The 27,907-nt window shown below is 35.4% G+C and overlaps 1 protein-coding gene across 2 annotated transcripts in view; it reads left to right on the forward strand.

Moving 5' to 3' along the window:
* Positions 1-27,907, forward strand: part of ift88 (intraflagellar transport 88 homolog) — a 56,047-nt gene that overhangs the window by 18,892 nt on the left and 9,248 nt on the right. For both annotated transcript variants that reach the window (XM_039744006.1, XM_039744007.1), the window contains exons 13-22: positions 5,628-5,859; positions 7,873-7,943; positions 9,109-9,195; positions 9,434-9,533; positions 16,758-16,844; positions 17,568-17,754; positions 21,380-21,488; positions 23,195-23,345; positions 24,545-24,660; positions 27,286-27,338. In XM_039744006.1, coding sequence (XP_039599940.1) covers positions 5,628-5,859; positions 7,873-7,943; positions 9,109-9,195; positions 9,434-9,533; positions 16,758-16,844; positions 17,568-17,754; positions 21,380-21,488; positions 23,195-23,345; positions 24,545-24,660; positions 27,286-27,338 — 1,193 coding nt within the window. The remainder of the gene's footprint in view (positions 1-5,627; positions 5,860-7,872; positions 7,944-9,108; positions 9,196-9,433; positions 9,534-16,757; positions 16,845-17,567; positions 17,755-21,379; positions 21,489-23,194; positions 23,346-24,544; positions 24,661-27,285; positions 27,339-27,907) is intronic.

Below are 27,907 nucleotides of genomic sequence, written 5' to 3' on the forward strand. Positions count from 1 at the left end.
TCTATTGATTTTAATTATAACAAGTATAATATATTTTCAATTTTTTGGATATTTAATAAATGATTCCTTGAAACAAGTGTTTAGTTATTCTCCTTCTTTTTTTTTTAGTTTACTTTAGTTTATTTACAAAACACATTTAAAACTCCCAGGGTGATGCATATTAAAATAAATAAAGGTAAAAAGAACTGCTTTTTAAAATGGGATAACATTAGACAAAACATAAAACACGATAATAAAAAAGGCATTAAATGAACCAATTTTAATTAAAAGCCAAAGAGAAACAATGCATTTTCAGCCTGGTTTTAAAAAATGGTCACAATTGTTGCAGACTTGGCTTGAGAATGTAGATTGTTCCAAAGTTTTGGGCCATCTGTTGCAAAAGCACATTCACCTTTTAGTTGTGCAGAGAATTGAACTAAAGCTTTGAGTGTCTAATCAGAGAACCTAAACTGGCAAGATGGAATGCAACAATGTAAAACGTCGGAAAGATAGGAAGGTGCTTATCAATTTAGTTACTTAAAAACAAACAATAGCATCTTATAATCAAGGCTAATATAGGAGAAATATGGTCACACTTCTGTGTGCCCATCAATAGTCTAGCAGCTGTGTTTAGAACATGTTGTTAATAAGAAACAGATTATTGGGTAGTCAAAGTGTTAAATGTTACACTTTAAAATGTATACCTTTTTTAGTTTGGGATGTTGATTCATTTGAGTGGTAAATCCTGAGTTTTACATTCTTCTTTAAAGTGGCCTTACTGAGAAATAAACAATACAATTATAAAAATAAAAATTGAAGTATCATTATTCCCTTATTGTTTACATCCTTGTTGAACTACTTTTGACTGCTTTATCTACCAGTAATTTTTTGGCGCGAGTCTCCTATTATATTTGCATAGAGCAAAGGAGTAATATTTGCTTGTTCTTTTTGGTTACAGTTCTCTAACTGTGTCACATTATTTGAGGAAGGGTTAAGGAGAATAATTTTGAAGTCTTCCCTCACACATTTAAATAAGATCAGCACTCTGAGGGAGCCACTTAAGGATATCTATATTACTCACTCATGATTCTTCGCCACTTTCAGTTTTACAACAGACAGGCAGGGATCTTCATTAAGTACTTGTTGGCATTGCACACCATTCATCTTTCTTGTCAGTCTTGACAAATTAGCCAGTCACCATTACAGAAAAGCATCACCATAAGTTGATATTACTTTATGCTAGGAATGGTTTGATTTCGCTGGTGTGCACTGTTTGACTTGTTGCCCTATACCATAAAGCATTCAATCTAAAAAGTTGAAATTTAGTCACATCACATTTAATCCACATATCTTTAGAATGTTGAAGGAAAAAAATGCATGAGCGAAAACCAATAAAGCCACAGGTACAATATGCAAGCTCCGCACAGACAATTTCCAAGCTTGAGCTTTTAGTATTCTTTCCAAAAGCTTTATTTGAAATTTGGAAATATTAGTTGGAAATGTGAATTTATATTGCATTATAGATTCAAGCTGATATGTTAGCAGCTCTAAATAGTAAAGGTTCCAATGTATTTTTACTTACATGCACTTAGCAATTTACTTGGAAGAGTTAGCTTCTTGGTCTTCTTTTTCATTGAAAAGCTGTTCAGTTCTCTATAACCTAAAAATTGTTTAACCCTTTAGAAAAAAATAGATGGGAATATCCTAGCTATATTGAAAAGGGTAGATTTTCACCTGTGCCCCAAAGTAGATTTCCCAGCTAGGTACCATTTGATGTTACCAATGTGGAATATACAGTATATTCTATTTTTGTAAGTATTAAAAGAGAAGTTGAAATTTATTGAGTCTGATTTAAATTTATTATTTGCATTGTGGTTTCATGTTTTTCTATTTAATCATGAATACACCGTAATACAATTTTATCACTTAAAAATTAGACCTATTATTTACAGTACATCCAGAAAGCATTCACAGCGCATCACTTTTTCAACATTTTGTTTTGTTACCCTAACCCTTATTCCAAAATGGATTAAATTAATTTTTTTCCTCAGAATTCTACATACAACACCCCATAATGACAACGTGAAAAAAGTTTACTTGATGTTTTGCAAATTTATTAAAAATAAAAAAACTGAGAAATCACATGTACATAAGTATTCACAGCCTTTGCCATGAAGCTCAAAATTGAGCTCAGGTACATCCTGTTTCCCCTGATCATCCTTGAGATGTTTCTGCAGCTTAATTGGAGTCCACCTGTGGTAAATTCAGTTGATTGGACATCATTTGGAAAGGCACACACCTGTCTATATAAGGTCCCACAGTTGACAGTTCATGTCAGAGCACAAACCAAGCATGAAGTCAAAGGAATTGCCTGTAGACCTCCGAGACAGGATTGTCTCGAGGCACAAATCTGGGGAAGGTTACAGAAAAATTTCTGCTGCTTTGAAGGTCCCAATGAGCACAGTGGCCTCCGTCATCCGTAAGTGGAAAAAGTTGGAAACCACCAGGACTCTTCCTAGAGCTGGCCGGCCATCTAAACTGAGCAATCGGGAGAGAAGGGCCTTAGTCAGGGAGGTGACCGATGGTCCCTCTGTCAGAGCTCCAGAGGTCCTCTGTGGAGTGAGGAGAACCTTCCAGAAGGACAACCATCTCTGCAGCAATACACCAATCAGGCCTGTATGGTAGAGTGGCCAGACGGAAGCCACTCCTTAGTAAAAGGCACGTGGCAGTCTGCCTGGAGTTTGCCAAAAGGCACCTGAAGGACTCTCAGACCATGAGAAACAAAATTCTCTGGTCTGATGAGACAAAGATTGAACTCTTTGGTGTGAATGCCAGGCGTCACGTTTGGAGGAAACCAGGCACCGCTCATCACCAGGCCAAAACAATCCCTACAGTGAAGCATGGTGGTGGAAGCATCATGCTGTGGGGATGTTTTTCAGCAGCAGGAACTGGGAGACTAGTCAGGATAAAGGGAAAGATGACTGCAGCAATGTACAGAGACATCCTGGATGAAAACCTGCTCCAGAGTGCTCTTGACCTCAGATTGGGGCGATGGGTCATCTTTCAGCTGGACAATGACCCTAAGCACACAGCCAAGATATCAAAGGAGTGGCTTCAGGACAACTCTGTGAATGTCCTTGAGTGGCCCAGACTTGGATCTGATTGAACATCTCTGGAGAGATCTTAAAATGGCTGTGCACCGACTCTTCCCATCCAACCTGATGGAGCTTGAGAGGTGCTGCAAAGAGAAATGGGCGAAACTGGCCAAGGATAGGTGTGCCAAGCTTGTGGCATCATATTCAAAGAGGCTGTAATTGCTGCTAAAGGTACATCGACAAAGTATTGTGCAAAGGCTGTGAATACTTATGTACATGTGATTTCTCAGTTTTTTTATTTTTAATAAATTTGCAAAAACCTCAAGTAAACTTTTTTCACATTGTCATTATGGGGTATTGTGTGTAGAATTCTGAGGAAAAAAATTAACTTAATCCATTTTGGAATAAGGCTGTAACATAACAAAATGTGGAAAAAGTGATGCGCTGTGAATACAGATGCACTGTATATCATTATCACTAGAATTAATAAAGACTACGAAAAAACTTGTAAATTCGGTCCACCTTAAATCAGTTTGGACCTTTCCGTCAGCGTCTTTTGTTTTGTAAATGTGTCGATAGATATTTGTAGACACGGAACACACATGAAATGCATATGTTCCAAGTAACAATATATTATTTACACGATACAGCTCCCAGTACCTCAATAACAGATAAACAAGGCTTGAGCTGGGAGAGTGATTTTTGCCATTTTTTGCGATGGTGGGGGTTATGGGATAGTAGGCTGCTTGCGCTTATTGTTACATTTACAAAACAAAAGATGCTGACAGAGAGTGCAAATGGATTTCAGGTGGGCCGGGTTTACGAGTTTTTTCGTAGTCTTTGATACTTCTAGTGTTAATTACAATTTTACATTGAGATACTGTATATACTGTTTGTGTGTGTACAGTGGTGTGAAAAACTATTTTCCCCCTTCCTGACTTCTTATTCTTTTGCATGTTTGTCACACAAAATGTTTCTGATCATCAAACACATTTAACCATTAGTCAAATATAACACAAGTAAACACAAAATGCAGTTTTTAAATGATGGTTTTATTATTTAGGGAGAAAAAATCCAAACCTACATGGCCCTGTGTGAAAAAGTAATTGCCCCTTGTTAAAAATAACCTAACTGTGGTGTATCACACCTGAGTTCAATTTCCGTAGCCACCCCAGGCCCGATTACTGCCACACCTGTTTCAATCAAGAAATCACTTAAATAGGAGCTGCCTGACACAGAGAAGTAGACCAAAAGCACCTCAAAAGCTAGACATCATGCCAAGATCTAAAGAAATTCAGGAACAAATGAGAACAGAAGTAATTGAGATCTATCAGTCTGGTAAAGGTTATAAAGCCATTTCTAAAGCTTTGGGACTCCAGCGAACCACAGTGAGAGCCATTATCCACAAATGGCAAAAACATGGAACAGTGGTGAACCTTCCCAGGAGTGGCCGGCTGACCAAAATTACCCCAAGAGTGCAGAGCGACTCATCCGAGGGTCACAAAAGACCCCAGGACAACGTCTAAAGAACTGCAGGCCTCACTTGCCTCAATTAAGGTCAGTGTTCACGACTCCACCATAAGAAAGAAACTGGGCAAAAACGGCCTGCATGGCAGATTTCCAAGACGCAAACTACTGTTTAGCAAAAAGAACATTAGGGCTCGTCTCAATTTTGCTAAGAAACATCTCAATGATTGCCAAGACTTTTGGGAAAATACCTTGTGGACTGATGAGACAAAAGTTGAACTTTTTGGAAGGCAAATGTCCTGTTACATCTGGCGTAAAAGGAACACAGCATTTCAGAAAAAGAACATCATACCAACAGTAAAATATGGTGGTGGTAGTATGATGGTCTGGGGTTGTTTTGCTGCTTCAGGACATGGAAGGCTTGCTGTGATAGATGGAACCATGAATTCTACTGTCTACCAAAAAATCCTGAAGGAGAATGTCCGGCCATCTGTTCGTCAACTCAAGCTGAAGCGATCTTGGGTGCTGCAACAGGACAATGACCCAAAACACACCAGCAAATCCACCTCTGAATGGCTGAAGAAAAACAAAATGAAGACTTTGGAGTGGCCTAGTCAAAGTCCTGACCTGAATCCAATTGAGATGCTATGGCATGACCTTAAAAAGGCGGTTCATGCTAGAAAACCCTCAAATAAAGCTGAATTACAACAATTCTGCAAAGATGAGTGGGCCAAAATTCCTCCAGAGCGCTGTAAAAGACTCATTGCAAGTTATCGAAATGCTTGATTGCAGTTATTGCTGCTAAGGGTGGCCCAACCAGTTATTAGGTTCAGGGGCAATTACTTTTTCACACAGGGCCATGTAGGTTTGGATTTTTTTTCTCCCTAAATAATAAAAACCATCATTTAAGAACTGCATTTTGTGTTTACTTGTGTTATATTTGACTAATGGTTAAATGTGTTTGATGATCAGAAACATTTTGTGTGACAAACATGCAAAAGAATAAGAAGTCAGGAAGGGGGAAAATAGTTTTTCACACCACTGTATATATTTATTTATATATAATTTATCTGTTTTATTTTACAGTATTAAAATAATGCAGAACATTGGAATAGTTTTCATTAAAATGGGACAGTATTCAGATGCAATTACTTCATTTGATCAAATTATGAGTGACAGCCCAAACATAAAGACTGCTTTCAATCTCATTCTGTGTTATTTTGCAATTGGAGATCGCGAAAATATGAAAAAAGCATTCCAGAAATTGATCTCTGTTGATCTTGGTATTGGTGAAGAGGACAAATACATTCCAGCCAATGTGAGTAAATTCATTTTTCAGACAATTTTAATAATTGACTGAAAAAATATTTTTTATGTAAAAGAGTAATACTTTTTCTAATTTGCTGTAAATAGAATGTTTGTTTCAACCAGACAATTTTTTGTTGTCAGCTGTTGTGGATAGTTCACTCTTAGGTTTCCTATGATTGGAAGTGTTAAGAAGCTACTATAGCACACTTTCTGGATCTTATACTGAATAAAACTACTGGGGGTGTCTGGGTGTCTGATATTCAAGTAAAAATGCAGTAGTTGTAAATACCTACTTTAACAGGCTGAGGGATTTTAATTTCTTCAGGTAAGAGCAGAAAAAGGATTTTGGGTCCCTAATCTGGGTTTTCAGGATTCTTGAAAGCAAGATATCTGGTTGACTTTTTTTAAAAATGTCTTAATCTGCATCCAGCCCAGCATATAGGCCCTCTAATCTGCAGGGAAAAACCTTTTGGGTTCGTGGCAGAATTGATACTCCAGCCACCATAAAAACCCTCACACTGTTCTACTCCATCTGAACTAGTGTGGTGCTGAGGTGTCACCCATTGCATGGCTGCACTCGGGACCTAATCTGGGATCCTGAGTTGATTTATCATGTGGTGGGTGCGGCAATGCGCTGTATCCGCGTGTGCTCCTAACCTCTCTCTCTCTCTCTCTCTCTCTCAAATGAATTCTTTTCACAATCGTGCAGTTAGTTATATAAATGAGCTTGAAGAACTGACTCATCTCCTGTTATTTGTATAATTTTGTATAGTTTACATCTGAATGATAGGCATTCAAATTTTAAATAAGTTAAATGAGAAAAGATTGTAAAGGGCACAGGCAGTGGACGTCTGTTTTGTAAAAAGTGTAAGCCTTTCCTCTTGAAAATTACAATTCTCAGTGCCTGATTTTGAATTTTACTTAATTTAGGAGTTTATGTGCTGTTGACTATGGTAATGTGAAATGCTTGAACTTCTTGTTATCTGAGACGCTGTTTGGTTAAATAAGGGCAACATATTTCAAACCAACGTATTTTCCAGTTAACAGAACCATTAGGTGCATGTGAAGCAAAACAGAGCAAAAATGATATGTAGTGTTGAGAATAAATATATTTCAAACACAGTGCATGCAGCTGTAAAAATCTGCATACTGTGTTCTTAATGCAGATAAGTCAATCGTAGTAAATCCGTAAATGGTGCTTTAAAAGTTTTCTCTGCACTAGTCATGCATGATTTGAACTTGTAGCTTCTATTTGCTAGATCCATATTAAACTGCTCTGCTTTCATTGCACAGTATAACAAGTGTCTTGTTTAATAAAATCAACAGTTATGCTAATGGAGACTTTTTTTCCCAGTAATGGTTACTAATATATTTCTTTTAAATGTGAGGCTCTTAGTCCTTTTTACATATCAAGAGGTGTTTAGACTTGAAATGAATTACTAAATTAAGGGAGTCTTAACAAGGGTAAATGGTGAACAAAAGTCTGTAATTAAGTTTGCAATTCACTGTCAAGTTAAAAAAAAAAAAAACTTGGTAGAAATGGAGCAGTTAGGGTAGGAGTGGTGGGTATACTTTGTTTGCAGTCTACTATACAAGCTTGCAGAAACAGATCTTAAAATACTAGCAGTACGGTGTGATTTAAAGTTATTGAATTTTTAATAAGTCTTTTTGTTTCAAATGACACAGTTCAATATTTAATCAGTTAGTTAAGGTACATCTGTATTTACTGACATTCAGCACCCAATGAATCTATTTTGTATTAAAAATGACATATTCACATAATAAAACAAAATGCCAAATTATTGGTATGGATGAATGAAAACAAATATATAGTATTTTCAATTGGCTCCGGCAGACCCCCATGACCCTGTAGTTAGGATATAGCGGGTTGGATGATGGATGGATAGTATTTTGATGGTAAACACTATTGGATTTATGTAGTTCTTGCAAAGGTTAGCTTATATAATTTGTATGTAATTTAAGACAAACAAATGATTGTTAACTGTGTTGTTCATTTGTACAGGATGATCCACATACAAATTTAGTAATTGAAGCTATTAAGAATGACCAGCTTCGGCAAATGGAACGAGAGAAGTATGTCTTAAAATTCCAAATCAACAGCACTGTTAACTCTGCATTATTGTCCTGTATAGTTTTTAAGATTCTTTCCTAGTTAAATCTAAGATTAGTGCATGTTTTGTGTGTTTTATATGGTTTTGCTCATTCCAAACCAGTAAGTAAACACTCTGATTTTGATTATACTTAAGCTTTGTTTTCTGGTTTTTTGTTTTTTTCTAATTGTTTTGCCTTCTACCAATCATTAAATTAGTAACTGCATTCTCTGATGTCAACTTGCTGCTTTTCTTTTTTTCATTCATGAAATACAGAGAATTTCTTGTCCTATTAGTGGGTCACATTTAAATAGGCGTTATAATGCTTGCAAGATACTGTATGTACTTTTTCGTGTTAAGAAATAAAAATTAATTACATTTTTTCTGGTGTAAATTCATTTAATTCATATCCTTCTAGCACTCCCAGCAATACTACAAATGCTACGTAGTGGATTGTCTAAATTTTACATTAGATTATTATGGCCTTTTTGTGTAAAAATGTAAATGATAAATTCTTTTTGTTCTACTTTTGGGCATAATTAGCTTGTGTAGGTGAAATAAAATTTGAAATTATTTGTACAGTGTAGTTACTGGTATTGATACTTGAAATACTCAGAACTTTTGTGAAGTTTAAATATACTTAAAATGTTTTTGTTTTTTTTATCTTCTGGGATAAATATTGTTATGTGTGGGGATTTAGTAAAGCCTTTTAACACAGTAATGAACTTATCTGTTACTGCAAAAAGTAAAAAAAAAAAAGAAATGGCTACTTGAATACAGAAAGATAACATACAAACATTTTACATAGATTAGACAGCACATAACCTTTACTCCTGTATCATGAGGTTTGATCTCGGTATATTGTGATATATTGTATATTGTTATGGTTTTGGCACATGTGCTTAATGCGCCTTTTTCTCCTTTTTTCTAATTTGTGACCAATAAGTTAAGCTGCCAGTAGTTAATTCCAAATCTTTCTACTAAGGTCATGCAACCTTTTGCATCTGTGCCACAAAGATTACAATTTTGGTTTCTTTTTTATAGAATTTTCTATTTAAAAAAATGTATAAAATTATCACAATTTGTAGATAATCATGATGATTAATTTTTTACATTTTCAAATATTTTTTATGTAATTTTGCCTACAGACAATCTTTGGCAGAAAAATTCATTATGACCTCGGCTAAGTTAATTGCACCAGCAATAGAAACATCCTTTGCTGCAGGATTCGACTGGTAAGTAAGAATGAAAGATAAATCATTTTTATTTTGGTAATTTGTGCATGTTTTCTTGTATATCTCACTTTTGCATCCTTAAATACAATATCAGTTATTTCTTTTTCTATTTTTCTAGTAATGAATGTCACCATAAACCTAGTAATGGTGATTAGCAGTGTGATCTCTGTCAACTGTAAAGAAGACATTTCTATCATTGTTGTTTGTTTTTAAAATGTAAATTTCAATTTTTTTTCAGGTGTGTTGATATGGTAAAAACCTCTCAGTATACAGAACTGGCGAATGACTTGGAAATTAACAAAGCTATTACTTACCTGAGACAGAGAGATTTCAGCAAGGTTGGTGACAAAAATGTTTTGCAGTCTTTTACAAAAAAGTGAAGGAAAAAAATCATTAATGATTCCAAATTTCGGATTGTCACTGTGATGTCATGGAGGCTCTTGGGGGAGCTAGATTGCCTTAATCAGCCATAGAGCTACATAGTTTTGAGAGGAATAGACTTTTGAATGTTACACATGGATGCAGTGATCCTTAGACCAATGCTTTCTGAAAATGTGCACTCCTATTATGATTACTGGTGTCAAATTGGTGTGTTGAGACCAGAGAGAGAACAATTCTTAGTTGCCCTTCACTAATGTTCTAATTAAATCAATGAGAGCCTTCCCTTCAACCAGGATAATGGACAATATTCATGTAGCCAGCCTGGGAGTATGGTTTTCTGGTGAATGCCTCATGGCCATATGAACTATGTAGCCTAGATGGGCTTAGCCCAAAACAGCTACATGGAGTTTCTGGAAAAATTGGTTTCATTGTTTGAAAAGGTACCATATACTAAATCTGTGTTTTTATTGGAAAGCTTAAATGCTCGCATGGAGAATGGTATAAATATGTGGAGGGGTGCGATCAGTGGAAATAGCCTGCGTGATCTGAATGTGAGTGATGAATTGTTACTGGATTTCTGTGCTAGTCATAGCTTGTCTGTTAAAACCATGTTTAAATACATTGTTATGCATAAATGATCCTGGTCCCAAAGAATTTTTTGGCCAAAGGTCAATGGTGAACTTTGTAGTTGTGTCATCTGATGTAAGGCCATATGGGTTGGACACCTGAGTAAAAAGAAGTACTGAACTGCCAATTGCTCACCATTGTTTTGTGCTGACTAAAATGGATGGAGCATTCACTGGACCGACATGGAAGTCCAAAATGGGCAGTAAAGATTGTGTTCGGTCCATCTGTCTGGCTGAGGTCACTGCAGTGATTAAAAAGCTCTGTAGTAGCAAGTCTGCAGGGTTGGATGACATCCAACTCAAAATACTGAGAGCACTAAATACTGTAGTTATTTTTTGGCTAATATGCCTCTTCAGTTAAGTAGTAGTTGTGATATAGTCATCCGTATAAAGACTACGGTGGAATTTTTAATTGTAAATCTGACCAATATGTTGCTGAGTGAAGACAGGAAAAGAGCCATTGGGCTGGCAGACTTTGAGTCTGGTGTCTATTTTTATAAAGGAGAAACTTGAGTATGTTCAATTCAAAGAGAAAGAACTTTCCTTAGCTTCCCTGCAAAAGCCTTCCCTGGTGTACTGGTTTGAAGATTCCCATCCGACATTTCAAGCTGAGAGTCAGGTGGAATAATGTAAATTCCTGGCCATGGAAACAATGGACCATCTCTTTTTCATTTCAAAATACTTGAGGAATCATGGATATTTGCAAAGCCTGTCTACTATGCACTTTGCAGACTTGTAAAAGCTTAGGTCATTGAAACCCATGGTGTTATGTGGAACGTGATTCAAGAGAATAGTGTTCCAGAGTTGCTGCTTGGTTCCATTTAGTCCCAGTATCAGAAGAGGGTAGCTTTTTCCCTTAAATAAGAACCCCCTGCTCTCCAGATCAAGAGAAGCTAGTTGAGGTGTTTTGGGTAGAAGACCCATGAGAAGACCCAGGACATGCTGGACAGAAGTATATATCTAAACTGTCCTGGGTATAGACAGTGTGATCAGTTCCGTCTTTACTTTTTGTGCAGCCCTCAAATAGACAAAAGTTGGGGGACATGATACCGGTATTAGAGACCTTTCATCTTATGAAATTCAGCAAATTGACAGGAAATTCTCTGTGCAATTTTGTGAAGAACAATTTGTCCCTTTGTGCTTGTGGCCAACAGAAAAGAGCTAAAAGCAATTACTGGGGATATTGAGGTCTGGAGAGCCCAGTTCAGCATGCTGATATCACAAGCATCACCAGGAAAAGTGAAGTAAAGGAATTAATGAATTTTAATGGGAAATTTTTTACCCAAGTTGCATAAGCAATTTTGAAAAAGTATAATGGGCTCCTTCAGACTGTTGTTACAGATGCCCTGGGTACTATATAACTTTAACAAACCTGACAGAAAAAAAAATGCCAAAAGGCATCTTGATTATTAAGAGCCATGCAGCTAATTATGGGTTTTTACAAGAGCATCAAAATCTGTTGAAGGCTTAAACACACAGCCTTTTTACAGCACATTCTTTGTTAAATACCTATTTTCCACTTCTTCACTCTTCTTATTTTCATGCCATTTCCCTCACTGTATGATGAACACAAACTAACCAGTGAATTAAACTGGTATAGTATTCATGTTCAATCTAACATCAAGAATAAAGAAATGTAAGAAAAAAGTGCACAACGCAAGGTGGAATATGATGAATATTCACTAGTTTATTTTTATGGCACTGGTTCACATGGTTCCTTATATTTAGCCCTTCTTTCTTGGACTGCAACCTTTCTTCTGATCATTGCAACCAAGTGATAATTCCAGTATCAACACAATGTCTAACTTGAGTATGATCATTAGAGTTGTGTCAGGGAACCTGAGCTGACCTGTAGATAATTTTTATTGTGGTTGTGTCTGGCAATTTGCTCTGGCAAATGTGCTGACCAGAAGAACAAAACCACATACTCGGGTGAATTGCAGCTATTTCATATAGTATCTACTGTCACTTTAAATAATTGATCATAGCTCCACTGGCAGCAACCCTCTCCAAGGACACTTGGGCAACAGTTAAAATGTATTGCAGCAGCCCTCCCCTGAAATACAATGGACAAGATTATGAATCAGCCTTTCATCAGAATATAAGGTTATAAGGTCTTAATAGGACAATTATAGTCTACCTTGATCAGGAATTGAATGGAATGGGCTTTGACTCTGCTTGAATCTTATGGTCCACTTCTGCTTCCCATACTTTCATGTTCCTTACTGATAAATGTGTTAAATCTCTTTAAAATGTTTCTGGTTTGCTAGATTGCAGATGACATAAATTTGGTTCTAGTCTGTATTTTAATAGCAAGCTAACATGTTCAAGAAGACCATTTCTAGAGATATAACTATTTGTCAACAGGTATCATACGGTGCAAAGGGTTTGTATACTGGCATAAACAGCATATTTTGGTTTTTGACTTTAAGATATCTGTACATACCATCCTACTAGCACACTCTTCCTGCTAGTATGCCTTGATGTCACCCTTCACTATTTTAATTTTTTTGCCTTGTGCTTTGTTGCAGTATATTGTTACAAGTACATCTGTCCTGTTCACATGCTTTCAAGTTTCTCTCACTTTTAACTTATAAATATAAGAATAATAAAAAATAAATTGTATTTAAAAGATAAAAACTTCTGGAATTTATTTCACTTTTGCCAGAATCGTTAACCTTACAGAAGTTGGGTAGCAAATGTATTGCTTAATTCATATTAAAGAACCAAAACCTTTTTTCCTTGTTTAAGTGTAAATCTTTAATAAACTGGACTGATTAATGGAGTGCTTGTTGATAATTATTTTGTTTTTCACTGGGTGTGGCATTTAGCAGACCACGATACAGTAGATCCATAAGAGGCACTAAGGGTTTGACTTTTTGTTTAGTAGAAAAGACTAGTCAACAGATGCACAAATGCAAGTGTGTTATTTTTGTAATTTCAAAATGACATTTTGACACAACCTTCTCTGGCTAGACCGATTAACAGTATTCTGAAATTAGTGCCAAATAAACAGCAATTTGTGACCATTTTTGCTAGTATTTTGGGAAGCTGTACTCTTTATACCTTGTATGAATGAATTGAAAAGCATTTTGTGCTCTTTTGTTGTTGTTGGCTTTATTATTTATTTACTTTTCCTTTCACTTTCATTGCTTTCATAGCATACTATCTGTCCTTTTTATGTAATTATTTTTTATATTTGCTTCTGCTTGCAGTTTGAAAAGGTAAGCGTTATATCAAATTTAATTTTGTGTCTGGTCTATATGGTATTCCTGTTTATTTTACATCAAACCTAAATAAAAAATTGGTAGGTACCATTTTTTATATTCATATTGTCATTTTTATTATTCATTATTTTTAAGTTGCTATTCATGTAAATGTCTAAGTGCAGGATTCAAAGCCAGGACACAGAATCAGTGTGGCTACAATACTAAGTACTGTGCAATGTAGCCACCCTAAATATGCGAGGTCCATACAGACAGTGGCCAAGTTAAGACTGAGGCAGTTGCTCTAATCAATGTGCCACTTCTTAAAGCAGGGGCCATACAGCAAGCAATCGGCTGCCATGTCCCAAATTCATTACATAATTACTGCGGCTAGAACAAGAATTACTTACCACTGTCCAATCATGGCACACAAGTGTAACATTACAATAACGTTTTAGTAATCTTTCTTTAATACAGTTGAAGTATGTCTGTTTTCTCATTATTTCTTTGTTTTGTGGCATATCATCTTAATCTAATTAATCAAGATTGTTATGCCATTGATCAACACAAATAATATTAATATAATAAATATAATAATAATAATGCCATTAATATTATTAATAAACAATATTAAAGTGAAAACAAAATGATACTTTTTTTTTTTTATTGTTTTCAGAATTAGTTATTTTCTCTTTATTTTTAAGTATTCACGTTTTCACATGACATAACTAAATAATTTTAAGTTAAATCAACTGCTGGTTGTAAGTCATATTATCTGAACAGAGTCCATATTTTGGCTATGTACGGCTCACATTTGACGTATCCTAGTTCCTTACAAAAACATGCAAGACAAATCTAAAACCGGGGTTGTTGAAAAGCCTCAGTCAAGGAAGGGTGATCAAGTTTTCAAGAAACTGAATATCTTCCATTGCACTATAAAGACAATAATAAAAAGATGAAGAATAAAATTTGTCTCTGACTGGCTCCTGGCAACTCTACAGAAATTACAAAAGGCTCAAATGGGAGAAGTGTGCATGCCATTCCAGTCGCCTTGGTGTTGAGCAAATCATGGCGTAATGGGAGAGTGGCAAAGTAAAAGCCATTATTGGGGTAAAATATATTGAACAGCTCAACTAAAGTTTACCATAAGGCGCGTGAGAAACACTACATTCTTAACAGCTGACCTTTTAGGCCTTGGCACTAAATGCTCAAGCTTATTATACGTATGTATGCATGCCAAATACTGAATAAATGGAGATGAATACTGTTGTTAAAATTCATTCTGTTTTTTATTTATAAATCATTTAGAGATATGTTTTGGGCACCTTTTTAGTTAATGGTAAGTAACACCAATTGAATACATCAAGATGCACAAAGGTGACTTGTAACACAAAATGTTTGGGAATATCCTAGATTTTCCTAATTTATGCATTCTGCAATAATCGGACTTGATTATTTTTTGCTTTCTCAGCTCGTAAAGTACATACATAGTGATGGAAAAAGTAATACAACTCAAGCCCTATCTTTACCTGTTGAAATTCCAATAAACAAATGAGAATAACAGAAAAAAATAAAATATTACAAGAACAAAAACAACAGGAAAACAATTGCAAAAGTCATCTTGCAGCCTTTCAGTAACTTGTGTGGCTACATTTTTCAGCTGCCATTGCTGGACTCCCCTGGCACATAGAGCCAGTGAGCCTTTGAAGCTGTATTTGTGGGATGTTATCTCATTACTGCTGAATGTCTAATGAAGTTTGGCAGACAGGGGGTTTCCAGATGCTGTGCTCAAGGACATCCCAAAGACACTCAGTGGGGTTAAAGTTGGGAGGGAAGGCAGGCCAAGAAAGCACTGCTTACCAGTATTCCTCAAGATAGCTGTGACCACAGACATTTTCCTGCGGTAGAGTCAGACATCTATGACGTGTGAGCAGAGGTTGCATTGCTGTAATAGAGCCTGTCTCTCACTGCCCTGTTACTGATGTGGATATTATATATCCGTTGACAGTTTCAAGAGCACTATGGGTGGCATGTCTGAAGTGTTCTCTCAAATGAACCAGTCTAAGGTGCTTGTTCTGCTCTGAAGTGGTGAATTGAGGATGATCAGATCTTGCAAGGTCACAAAACAGTGGACCTGTTTAATTCATACCGTTTGCCAGTGATGGTGCATGATATGCCTGATTGCAGCATGTTAATCGCTCTTTACATTGTTTGTGGTAACATTCCAAGAATTTTGGAATCAATGTAAAATTCAAGGGTAGACTTTATCTTCCTTTGACCTAAACTTTTAATTGGTGCCTTTTAAAATATAACCTGTTTAAGTATTGCTCCACCTTGTTGGGTAAAAGGACACCTACTACATGCTGCATATTTCAACATATGAAATATATTTGAAACATAAAATAATTTTATATAGATGTTGCAAATAGCTGATGTACAGTTTCCTGTTTTGTGAACTCAAAATATACAATGAATAAATCAGATGTTGAATGGGTACCTACATCATAGTTTAAACATATTTACGTTAAAAATAGGAAAAGAAAACCTACCGTAGTAAGGAGAAGAGAGAAGGTGCTCCAGTGTAGTACTATTTCTAAAACTGTTGTTGAGGGAATGTTAAGCATGGAGTATTGCTATGATGAGGAATTACAGGGGCTTGCTCTGTGTCAGCCCTGTCCAAGCACACAAAACCATTAACAGTACTTAAAAAGAAGAAGAAAGATTCTGTGTTGCAGTTTTACTTCCTCTTTAAGGGTTAATGACAGACATTTTAATTCTTTTACGAGTATCCTTATGATAAGAGAACACAAAAGGCAGATCAGTATACAGTACAGTAAATCAACCATAGTTCAGTACTGGTGTTAGCATTAGGAGGAAATTATGTCATAACTCAGAATATTCTTGAGTCAGAAAAGGCGATAAGCAAATTTAAAGTACAGTTTGTGAAATGAGCTTACAACACATAATTAAATTTAATGTAGTCTTTTCCCATATATGTGTTTAAGTTAAAATAATAACAAATATACTTCTTTAAACTGTCCCTATTGAAATAAATAGGCTTAATTTGAAATATGGAGTAAAAAAATAAAAATGGGCACTGAAACCTAATAACTTAAAATTGAAAAAATGAATAATATACTTAAGAAGTATGAAAATATTTAGCAAAAATGAATGTATTTTGTGCTGATACAGTAATACATTTTGTTATTTCAAAAAAAAAATTGGAAATCTCTCTACACAAGAAGTCTGTTATTATTAATTTGTTGAGATCAATGTCTGAAATTTTTTATATTTTCAGTTTGGCTTTGAAAATCACAGACATTTATGTTATTTATGTATTAATTTACAGGCTGTGGAAACACTGAAAATGTTTGAGAAAAAGGACAGCCGAGTAAAAAGTGCTGCTGCAACCAACCTTTCCTTTTTATATTTTCTGGTATGTTTGGTACAAAAGATTTACACTATGCAATTCAGTCTTAGGACTTTTTTATGTGCATTTACTATATTTGTCCTTTTTATCAGTTCACTTTAAGACATAACAAATTATTCATTATAGTAGTACAGAGTAGGTTTTCATTTTTATTTTCAGTCTTTTTTTATAATGAAATACCATTAAATGTACTGTGCATATAAAATAATATATATTATATAGAAATCAAAAGAACAGTTTTATAAATGTGTTATTTATTAGCTTTTGAGTGTCATTTGTAATTAAATTAACATGTCTTTATTAGCATATATCTTATCTTTATGTTATAAGAATGAAAGACTTTAAGAATAACACCCTTCTGTGATGCACTACAGAAATACTTCTTTTGAAAAAATAACATTGCTAGATAGTATAAATACTAATAAGGTACCAACCAAGAATACATTTAGAAGTTCTGTGTCAACAGTGTCACAGACCCTGCAATTAAGAAATGGCATTTAACATCATTTTAATCCTAAAGACTGGTCAAAAATTATTCCCCTTGGTAAATCCTTACACACAACTAAACTAGTTTGTGCTTTTCTATTTGATTTCATAAATTATTTTTTTAATTTAAAAATGTACTCATTTTATACAATTTTAATATCATAATGTACATTTTTCTAATTGATAAATATGTTGGCGAGTGTTTAATATAGTTGTTGACTAAAATATTACTTTCTGAAATAGGAAAACGATTATGGACAAGCTGACCGATATGCAGATCTTGCCATAGTTGCTGACAGATATAATTCTGCTGCTCTTGTTAACAAAGGAAATATTGTTTTTGTAAATCAAGACTATGAAAAAGCGGCAGAGTTTTATAAAGATGCACTGCGAAATGATTCTTCATGCACAGAAGCACTTTATAACTTAGGTAAGTTTGTGCTTTGTTATTTTAAGTATAATTTGTATTTATTAATTAGTGGCTATGCTGATGGACTATAAACCTCAAACCTAACAATTAAATCCCCACCATTTTTTCACTATATGACTTAACTTGGCTGTTGAAATATGACAACATTACATCATTGCTGGATAAAAGTGTTATTTAAATAAATAGTTAAACATTCGTTTATTTACTTATTGCTTATCATATAACTATGAATTTAATGAAAAATTCTTACTAGTGTCTCTCAAATAAAGTGTGACCAGTATGTGAATGTTCAGAAAAGCAAAACACAAGACCATATAGAAAGGTTTTAACAATTAATCAGAGGGAGTCTTTTTATGTATTTCATTCAGTTTAATGTTTGCAATACTATACTGTAAACCACAATTTAATCAAAAACATAAGCATTGTAACATTCCTGAAAATTAAAGGTCAGAGCACGTCGTCTTATCCCTATTTAGTAGAAGGGGTACCTCATAAACAGAATAACAGTTTAGCATATGGGTTAAATATGTGATGTACTTCCATATTTGGTACAGTGGGGTCTTTTATCAAATATCTGAGTTGAAGTTTATTGTCACATTTGCCTAGAACAGCTGTCAGGTACAGTTTTTGGCAGCATAAATGAAGTTCCATTTTTCATTTCCAGTTTATTCTTGAAGACATTATAAATAGGTTATGTGCACATTGTTTGCTTTAGACAGGAATAAAAATCTGAGGATAAAGTATCATACTAATTAAAAAAAATTACCAAACACAAGAGAAGTATGAAAACTTTAATAAAGAAACTTCACAACTGTTCTCATTAACCACACCTTTTTTTCCCCCAAGTATTAAATTACTTAGTATGGATTACTGCATTAACCCTTATTAAAATGTTGGAGGGCAACATAGGTTATGCTTTTTCAGCACAAAATAAATAATGGTCTGTTTTAGTACCTAATGAGTAAAAAAAATTAAAAGAATATCAGATTATCTTTTAAACTGTAAAATGCAATAGAGCATAGGTTTTTTTATTATTATATAGTTTTCAGTACCTTGCAACAGACTTATATACTGTATATTTAAGGAAATACATGTGATTGAAAATTACTAAAGGATATTACTTTAAGTCTGAAGATATTTCTAAATAAACATTCACATTATTTTCCCTGCCTTTTATATTAATTGGAAAAAGCTACCAAGTGTGAAGCTGTTCCTGAAAAACTCAAGACATTTCTTTAATTACTGTACTGCAAAGTCCTTTATAGTAAACCAATTTCTGAGTGACACAATGCTAAAAAGAAATTTAAGTTAGGATTGTTTAGGATGTGTTATTTTTCAATTGAATTCCATTATATTAAATAGAAGAAGATATTAAATAGTGCTCTCTGTGAACACCAGGGAGGCGTCCAGGAGGCATCCTGATCAGATACCCGAGCCACCTCATCTGACTCCTCTCGATGCGGAGGAGCAGCGGCTCTACTCTGAGCCCCTCCCTGATGATTGAGCTCCTCACCCTATCTTTAAGGGAAAGCCCAGACACCCTGCGGAGGAAACTCATTTCAGCCGCTTGTATTCGCGATCTCGTTCTTTGGGTCACTACCCATAGCTCATGACCATAGGTGAGGGTAGGAACGTAGATCGACTGGTAAATTGAGAGCTTTGCCTTATGGCTCAGCTCTTTTTTCACCACGACAGACCGATGCAGAGCCCGCATCACTGCGAATGCCACATCGATCCGCCTGTCGATCTCACAATCCATTCTTCCCTCACTCGTGAACAAGACCCCAAGATACTTAAACTCCTCCACTTGGGGCAGGATCTCGCCCCCAGCCCTGAGAGGGCACTCCACCCTTTTCCGGCTGAGGACCATGGTCTCAGATTTGGAGGTGCTGATTCTCATCCCAGCCGCTTCACACTCAGCTGCGAACCGATCCAGAGAGAGCTGAAGATCACGGCCTGATGAAGCAAACAGGACAACATCATCTGCAAAAAGCAGTGACCCAATCCTGAGTCCACCAAACCGGACCCCTTCAACACCCTGGCTGCGCCTAGAAATTCTGTCCATAAAAGTCATGAACAGAATCGGTGACAAAGGGCAGCCCTGGCGGAGTCCAACTCTCACTGGAAACGGGCTCGACTTACTGCCGGCAATGCGGACCAAGCTCTGACACCGGTTGTACAGGGACCGAACAGCTCTTATCAGGGGTCCGTAACCCATACTCCCGAGCACCCCACAGGATTCCCCGAGGGACACGGTCAAACGCCTTTTCCAAGTCCACAAAGCACATGTAGACTGGCTGGGCAAATTCCCATGTACCCTCCAGGATCCTGCTAAGGTTGTAGAGCTGGTCCACTGTTCCGCAACCAGGACGAAAACCACACTGTTCCTCCTGAATCCGAGGTTCGACTATCCGACAGACCCTCCTCTCCAGAACCCCCGAATAGACTTTTCCAGGTAGGCTGAGGAGTGTGATCCCTCTATAGTTGGAACACACCCTCCGTCCCCTTTTAAAGAGGGGATCACCACCCGTCTGCCAATCCAGAGGCACTGTTCCCGATGTCCATGCAATGTTGCAGAGACGTGTCAACCAAGACAGTCCTACAACATCCAGAGCCTTAAGGAACTCCAGGCGTATCTCATCCACCCCCGGGGCCCTGCCACCAAGGAGTTTTTTGACCACCTCGGTGACTTCAGTCCCAGAGATGGGAGAGCCCACCTCAGAGTCCCCAGGCTCTGCTTCCTCATTGGAAGGCATGTTAGTGGGATTGAGGAGGTCTTGAAGTACCCCCCACCCACAACGTCGTCGAGTCAGGTCAGCAGCGCACCATCCCCACCATATATGGTGTTGACACTGCACTGCTTCCCCTTCCTGAGACACCGGATGGTGGACCAGAATCTCCTCGAAGCCATCCGAAAGTCGTTCTCCATGGCCTCTCCAAACTCCTCCCATGCCCGAGTTTTTGCCTCAGCAACAACCGAAGCCGCATTCCGCTTGGCCTGCCGGTACCTATCAGCTGCCTCCAGAGACCCACAGGACAAAAAGGTCCTATAGGACTCCTTCTTCAGCTTGACGGCATCCCTCACCGCCGGTGTCCACCAACGGGTTTGGGGATTGCTGCCACGACAGGCACTGACCACCTTACGGCCACAGCTCCGGTCAGCTGCCTCAACAATAGAGGCACGGAACATGGCCCATTCGGACTCAATGTCCCCCACCTCCCTCGGGACATGGTCGAAGTTCTGCCGAAGGTGGGAGTTGAAGCTACTTCTGACAGGGGACTCTGCCAGCCGTTCCCAGCAGACCCTCACAACACGTTTGGGCCTACCAGGTCTGACCGGCTAAATACAATCTACCAGGTAAAATATACATAAATATATATAAACATTAAATTTACCACTCTATTGATGTTTATAAACAAAAGTTCTACAGTAATTATGCCTCAATGATCTTAATACCAGTGAAGTAAGGCGTAATATTTTTATTTATTTATATTTAGCAATTTAAGATTTTTTTTTTTCAGACTAAATATAAAAATGATAATTTCAAGTGTCACTTTCTTTCAGAATATCACTGGTGCTGCACAATGAACTTTGTAATCATGCATATAAATGTTTCTGATTTAGGTCTGACTTACAAGAAGCTGAGTAGACTTGGAGAAGCACTTGACTGTTACTTAAAACTCCACACAATCCTTCGAAACAGTGCCCAGGTTATGTTCCAGTTAGCCACCCTGTATCCTTGTTGAGAAAAAAGATTTTATACCTGAAAATTGAAAAAATAAAAATAATTGATTAATAAAATTGCATTTCTGTTTATCTGTTTCTAGTTGAATATTGGGCTTGACCCTATAATAAATTTGTGTACATTATTTAAATTTAGGATTAACAATTTTGACTATAGTGTATACATTGTATATTTCAAATTTATATAGTTAATTAACAAACTCTATGTGGAATTTTGATTTTCAGTGACAAAGATTAAATATTACATAGTTACATAGTTTGCAATGCAAATCTTCTTTTACTATTGTACTGATAACTGATTACATGCTGGATTTCCATATTTGGTACATTTTACAGTCTCTTCAGACACTGCTTTACAAATGAATGTTGAAGGATATCCAGGCATAGAATAAGATTAATTTTTATTTGGACAGTGTTTTTTTCCAACAGTTTTACACAAACAGATAAATGGATGGGTAGATATGTATATTTATATGTATAAAATGATCTATTATTTTTAGATACAGTAAAACCTTGATTATTTGTCACTCGATTAACCATGAGTCTCCAATAACCAGCAGGGCAAAAAAAAAACATTGCGCACGACAGTGTCTACATATTACTACTGCAAGCTATGAAAATTGGAACAACTCTCCTTTTTGCTCCCACGTAGTGTTCTTCCCAGCATCGTGTCATGCCGCATTTCGAAATCAGTGTCAGTTACATATCTTCAGCTTTAGCAGTGTTTTGTAGCTTTTCTCTTTTATTATAATTAAACTACTATACATTGTTAGGGCCTATAAACATATCCGTATGGTGTGGAAATTATCACAAAAAATTGAAATTATTAAACGTTTATGAAACAGCAAAAGTGCTTCAAATATTGCTTTAGTTTATGGAGTTGGACGAACACTAGCAAACAATATAAAGCGTGTTGCTAACAAAATTGAAAAACATGTCGAAAATTGATACCACTGATGTTAATGTTATTCTGTATTAATGTTAATGTTCTTCTGCATTGTAATTTTCTTTTTAAATTCTGTTATATTATGTTTTGTTAATATATTGTGACATACAGGCAGCTTGTGATGCGTTGTATAGGAGCAGAAAGGGCGGAATGCTGTGTAAGTGATAGGACTGGGTGAAGGGCTTCTGTTCTGTTAGGGTTTTTTTATGAAGACTCTAGTATTTCTGAGTTGTATTTACGTAGTTATTACGCTGGTCATTACAATATTTTATAAATTAATTGTGTTAATACTATATTATATTTTGTTAATATAGTTTTTTTTGTAAATCAATACTATTTACTAATCCTACTATATATCATTTTTAAAGTAGCGGTTCTGTTATCTATCTTTTTCTTTATCCATCCCGACCTCGGTCCTGACCCCCCGACAAATAATCGAAGTTTTACTGTAATTGCACAAAATGTATTACTACAGTAAAATTTACAGATTTCATCAGAAAGATTTAATGTGTTTGTTTGTACAAGTGGCTTTTGTTTACGATTTTGTTCACAGCAATATAAAAAATGCCAGAAAACTGTTCATAGTATTTTGCTGTTTTCAGTAGGAAAGGTATTGTAGTAAATAACAATTATTACTCATTTTAAATTTGGATAGTTGCAAAGTAGATTTTCATAATTCACACTCAACTGCATTAGAAGTGTCAGAGAAAAAAAGAGTAAAGTATAGTATTCTTAACACACCATTGCAGATATGAGATTTTAGATGATCCAAACCAATCAATTGACTGGCTGAAACAGCTGCTAAGTGTATCACCCACAGATCCTCAGGCGCTAGCTAAGCTGGGAGAGCTATATGACAATGAAGGGGACAAATCACAGGCTATTCAATACTATTATGAGGTAGTTAAAACTTTATTTTTTAATAATGATGCAACTTTTACTATTTTATATCTATTTTGATGTATATATTTCAATTGCACAGTATAGGCTGCCCACTGAGTTAAATTTAACACTAGAATCCCTGAAACCTACAAAAATATTAGTGATGTCGGACCACCTTAAATTCCCTCGCACCTCCTCATCAGCATATTTGTTTTAAAAATGTGTCAACCAGCACTGGCAGTAGGTAGCCTGCTCACTCATCCCTCACCTAGGCCGCTGGATACCTTTTGTGAAAGTGTTTATTTGATATTTGGACTTCAGTCTCCACATATTATATGCCTCACATCAAGATTTTGTCATTATTATTATAACATAAAAAAGTTTATTTTTTAGTTATGTGTTGAACATTTATTGTCTCGCATTTTCTGTCATCCTACATTTAAACTGATCGTTGTAGACACGTAGTACACATGAAATGTATGCATTCCAAATAACAATATATTATTATTTACCCAGTACAAGTCCAGACACCTCATTCCCAAATAAAGTGAATTCAGCTCTGAGAATTTTGTGTTTTACTTCAGCTGCTTCTGTGGAGGATGATATAGCAGGCTGCTTGCTGCTTTTGCTGATTGACATATTTGCAAAACAAAGGCGCTGATGAGGAGGTGCAATGGAAATTAAGGTGGCCTGGCATTACAAATATTTTCGTAGGCTTCAGGGATTCTAGTGTTTAAGTATATGCTCTTAAATGTGTATAGTACGAAAAATAAATAAAATCTTATACCTCGCATGTTAGCATCTTTGGTTTCTGATACTAGAAAATGCTGATCAAAAATGGGAGTCTGAGGGAAGTATGCACAGTGCCTAATTTATTATGAACATTACAGTTTGAGATATTTGTTCTTTTAGAAATACAGAATAATTACATATCAAACCTCTGATACATTCCAAGAGGTTATGTTACAGTTATTATGGTTCATTTGTATTTGTAGAAAAAAGTTTACTTTTAAAACTATTACATCGAAGTTATAGTTACTTGGACAATGTGGACTAATTATTTTTTGGTTTGAGGGCTTTGAATTACCATATGCATTTTTTTATTTTGCATTTTAGTAAAATGGGGTTAAAAATAGTAATATATAATTAAATATGTGTAAACTTAAATGTAACTGTACTTGTTAATATGTCACTTTTATTTGTATTTTGAATTTAAGTCATTCAGGTATTTTCCCTCAAATATTGAAGTTATTGAGTGGCTTGGAGCTTATTACATTGACACACAGGTCTGTGAAAAAGCAATACCATACTTTGAAAGAGCAATGCTGATTCAGTAAGTAGCCTTTTTAAAATTTATTTCCTGCTGTCTAAATAAGTGCATATTTTTCTCAAAGTTGTTTTTAAGTGCAGAAGATTTTGAAACTGCCAGTCCCTCTCTTTTTAATGCAGATATTTTAATAGTGCCCATTTCATGGTTTCTCACATTTAACATAAGAAAAGAAAATCACAGTCTAATTATTATGAATTTTTGCGGGATTTAAGATGTAGGAGTGAGCAACTCTGGTCCTGGAGAGTCCATGTATTCTTTGCAAAAATGTTTATTCTTTTATTATTGTATTAATTTCCCTAATTTTAGTCCTTGATAGTTTCAGCATTTACTATGTAAATTAAAAACAGATTAAATGATTGTTTTGCTTTACAAAGAAATGTACAGAATTGCACTTAAGAATTTTTGTTTCCCAGCTGCACTTTTTCTTCTTATTTATTAAGAAATCTTTTGTTTAAGAGTTTTAAATATATTTTTATAAACTGAAAAATTCTCATGAGCTGAAGCAACGGCAAATACTGTAAAACATTGTTTTTGCTTTTTTATTCTTCTTCTGAAATGACCTAAAAAAGTATAATACTAAAAAAACGATACAAACAGAATGTACAGTATTTCTGCCCACAACAATACAAGTGTATGTGATAAGTCATACTACAAATCCATAGACCGAGTTTAAAACAGAAAACGTGAAATTTAATTGAATTAAATTAGAATGATTTGATATGAAATATAAATGTAGGGAAAGTAGTATTGATTGTATCCCTAATTGCTCAGTGTCTTATTTATTGTGGTTATTAAAATTAAAAGAAAATTAATAAACAAGGGGTTAATTTAAATGCATGTCTTGTTACAGTCAAGTCTACACACTAAAGCTCTCTTATGTACCACAGCTTAGTGACTCAGATGTTGTGCATATTGCAGAATATCTACAACATGCATCAATTTTTGGACCCCACTCATTCTAATTTAGAATATACACAAGTGGCCAAATAATCATTTGGAAAGGGTCAATGGACTTATACTATTATTTGTAACTAAGAAAGCAAAACCACAAAACCTGTAATTAGAACAACACCTGCATAACTCTAAAGTGACTCCACAATGTCAAAGAATATGATCCATTATTCCCCACCCACTCAGCATTCCTCAAAGATTTAGAAATCAGAGCAGCAGTTTTAGCTAGAAAAAAATGTTACGTAATTCAGCAGGAAACTGTGTTCAATCCCCTACCACACTGGGTTACCTGAATATTAAAATAATCAAAATCTCTCTTTCCCTTATGAACCCCTTGTTATGGGATGCCAGAGCTAAAACTGGCAGCAGCTGGTACAAGCTAAAAAAAAAAATGCCCTAGATGGGACCTTCGTGCATTTCACAAAAGCAGCCACTCACACTCCATGGATAGTGGGAGGAAACCAGAATCTTGAGGAATAATAGAAGCGCACAGAGAACATACAATCCTCAGGGAATACATCTGAGTCCAGACTGTAGCAGGGTCCAAGCTGTCATTTTGTATCAGATAGTCCTTTTATTGCTGAGATGGCATACTGTACATATAATTTGCAGCAAGAATAATAAATTGCCATTTTAATGTATTTGATAGAGAAAAAAAATTGTTTCTGGCTAATAAAACATGTAGTTCATGCAGCACAGTTTTAGTCAATTTGTTAATTGGAAACAGTTTGTTTTCTTGTAGTTATTCCCCTGAACTTGATTCATGAGCTGGGCTGATTTTGTTTATCTTGTTTTCTTCTTTTGTCTTCTAAATATCTAATGTACAGTAATTGTTTCAGCATGCCCTGATGGATTTTCCCTGTGTTAAATTATTCTGTGAGTGCTGGATAAATTTGAAAAAACAAAACCATTAAAAGTGCATGTGATACTGACATATGCAATAAAAAAGAGAAAGCGTAACATATGCTGGGCAGTTCGTTAAAGCTAAGCATATGTTTTCTAGAGATAAATTGTTGCACAATTTATTAAAGTAATATATATAAAGGCAAAATATATCTTTGTGCTACATTTAACTCCTTCTAATCCCTTTGTATATGTGAAATAGAGATCTACAAGAAGTTTGCTGATTGCTCCATGTCATGGAGTTTCCAGCAGTACCTTTTATCACATAACATTCACTTTTTTCCTTTTTTCTCCATGTTTTTTTAAGGAAATATGTCTCCAATTGAAAAGTATTAGTTAGTACTTTATGAAAACGTCCACTTGTTGTAGTATTTAATTCATATAGTGTGCTGTATTATTGTAATTTCCAGCTTTTTGTGACCAGATGATTCCTTTTTTCAGAATTTCCACATTGTCCATGCAATTCACTGCAGTTGTCCTAGAAACCTCAAAGAAACTAACATTATTAGTACTAGAGATTTAGAAGAACCTAGATGAAGCAGTATTTTGAGCAAACAAAATGAATCCCTTCCAAATAGTTTTGGCTTAGGAATGTTTTAAATCGGGCAGGTCAGGGCTGTCACTATCATTTACTTTGTTTTTCCTATGCTGATAATAATGTAGACAATTTTAATAGAGTCCAATCAGAAAGCTACAAATCATACATTTTCCTATATTTAATGTTTCTGATATTTTTAGAAATATTGATGTTTTCCTTATTTTACTTTGTTTTAGGCCTACTCAAGCAAAGTGGCAACTAATGATGGCCAGTTGTTACAGAAGAAGTGGTAGGTAACTTAGAGTTTGTTTAGATTATATATACTTTCATGTATGTTTTCTCATTAACATATTGAGAAATTATGTTGAAAAATAATTCTAAAGGATTAGTAGAGCAAAGTTTTCTAAGTGAAGACATGGAGAGTGAATTAATTTGTATGTATAATTTTATGTATAAAACATAAATCATGAATAATTTATTTGAAATTGACACATACTTGTTTTAAAGAAATTTATTAATTAGAATACTAAAGGAAAATGAGGTTTTGATAAACCATAATTTAACTAAAGTTCAAAGGTAATTATTTGGATTGACTGAGAAATGGCCAGATTAAAAACCAGTACGTGACACTGTGGTACTGTGAAGCACGCTTCCGTGCCCATCTCCAGGAGACTGAGTGCAGATTAGCACAAACGTTTCTCTTTATTTATTTTCTCATCACTGAGCCCTGCTTGTTAGTTAAATTAACAGCTCTATAATGGCTCCTGTGTGTGTGTGTGTGTGTGTGTGTGTGTGTGTGTGTGTGAAAATTTGCCCTTTAGTGTTTTGGCCCTCTGCCTTGTACTGAATGCTGCTGGG

The sequence above is a fragment of the Polypterus senegalus genome, chromosome 2 (genome assembly GCF_016835505.1).
Source record: "Polypterus senegalus isolate Bchr_013 chromosome 2, ASM1683550v1, whole genome shotgun sequence".
Taxonomy (NCBI): Eukaryota; Metazoa; Chordata; class Cladistia; order Polypteriformes; family Polypteridae; genus Polypterus; species Polypterus senegalus.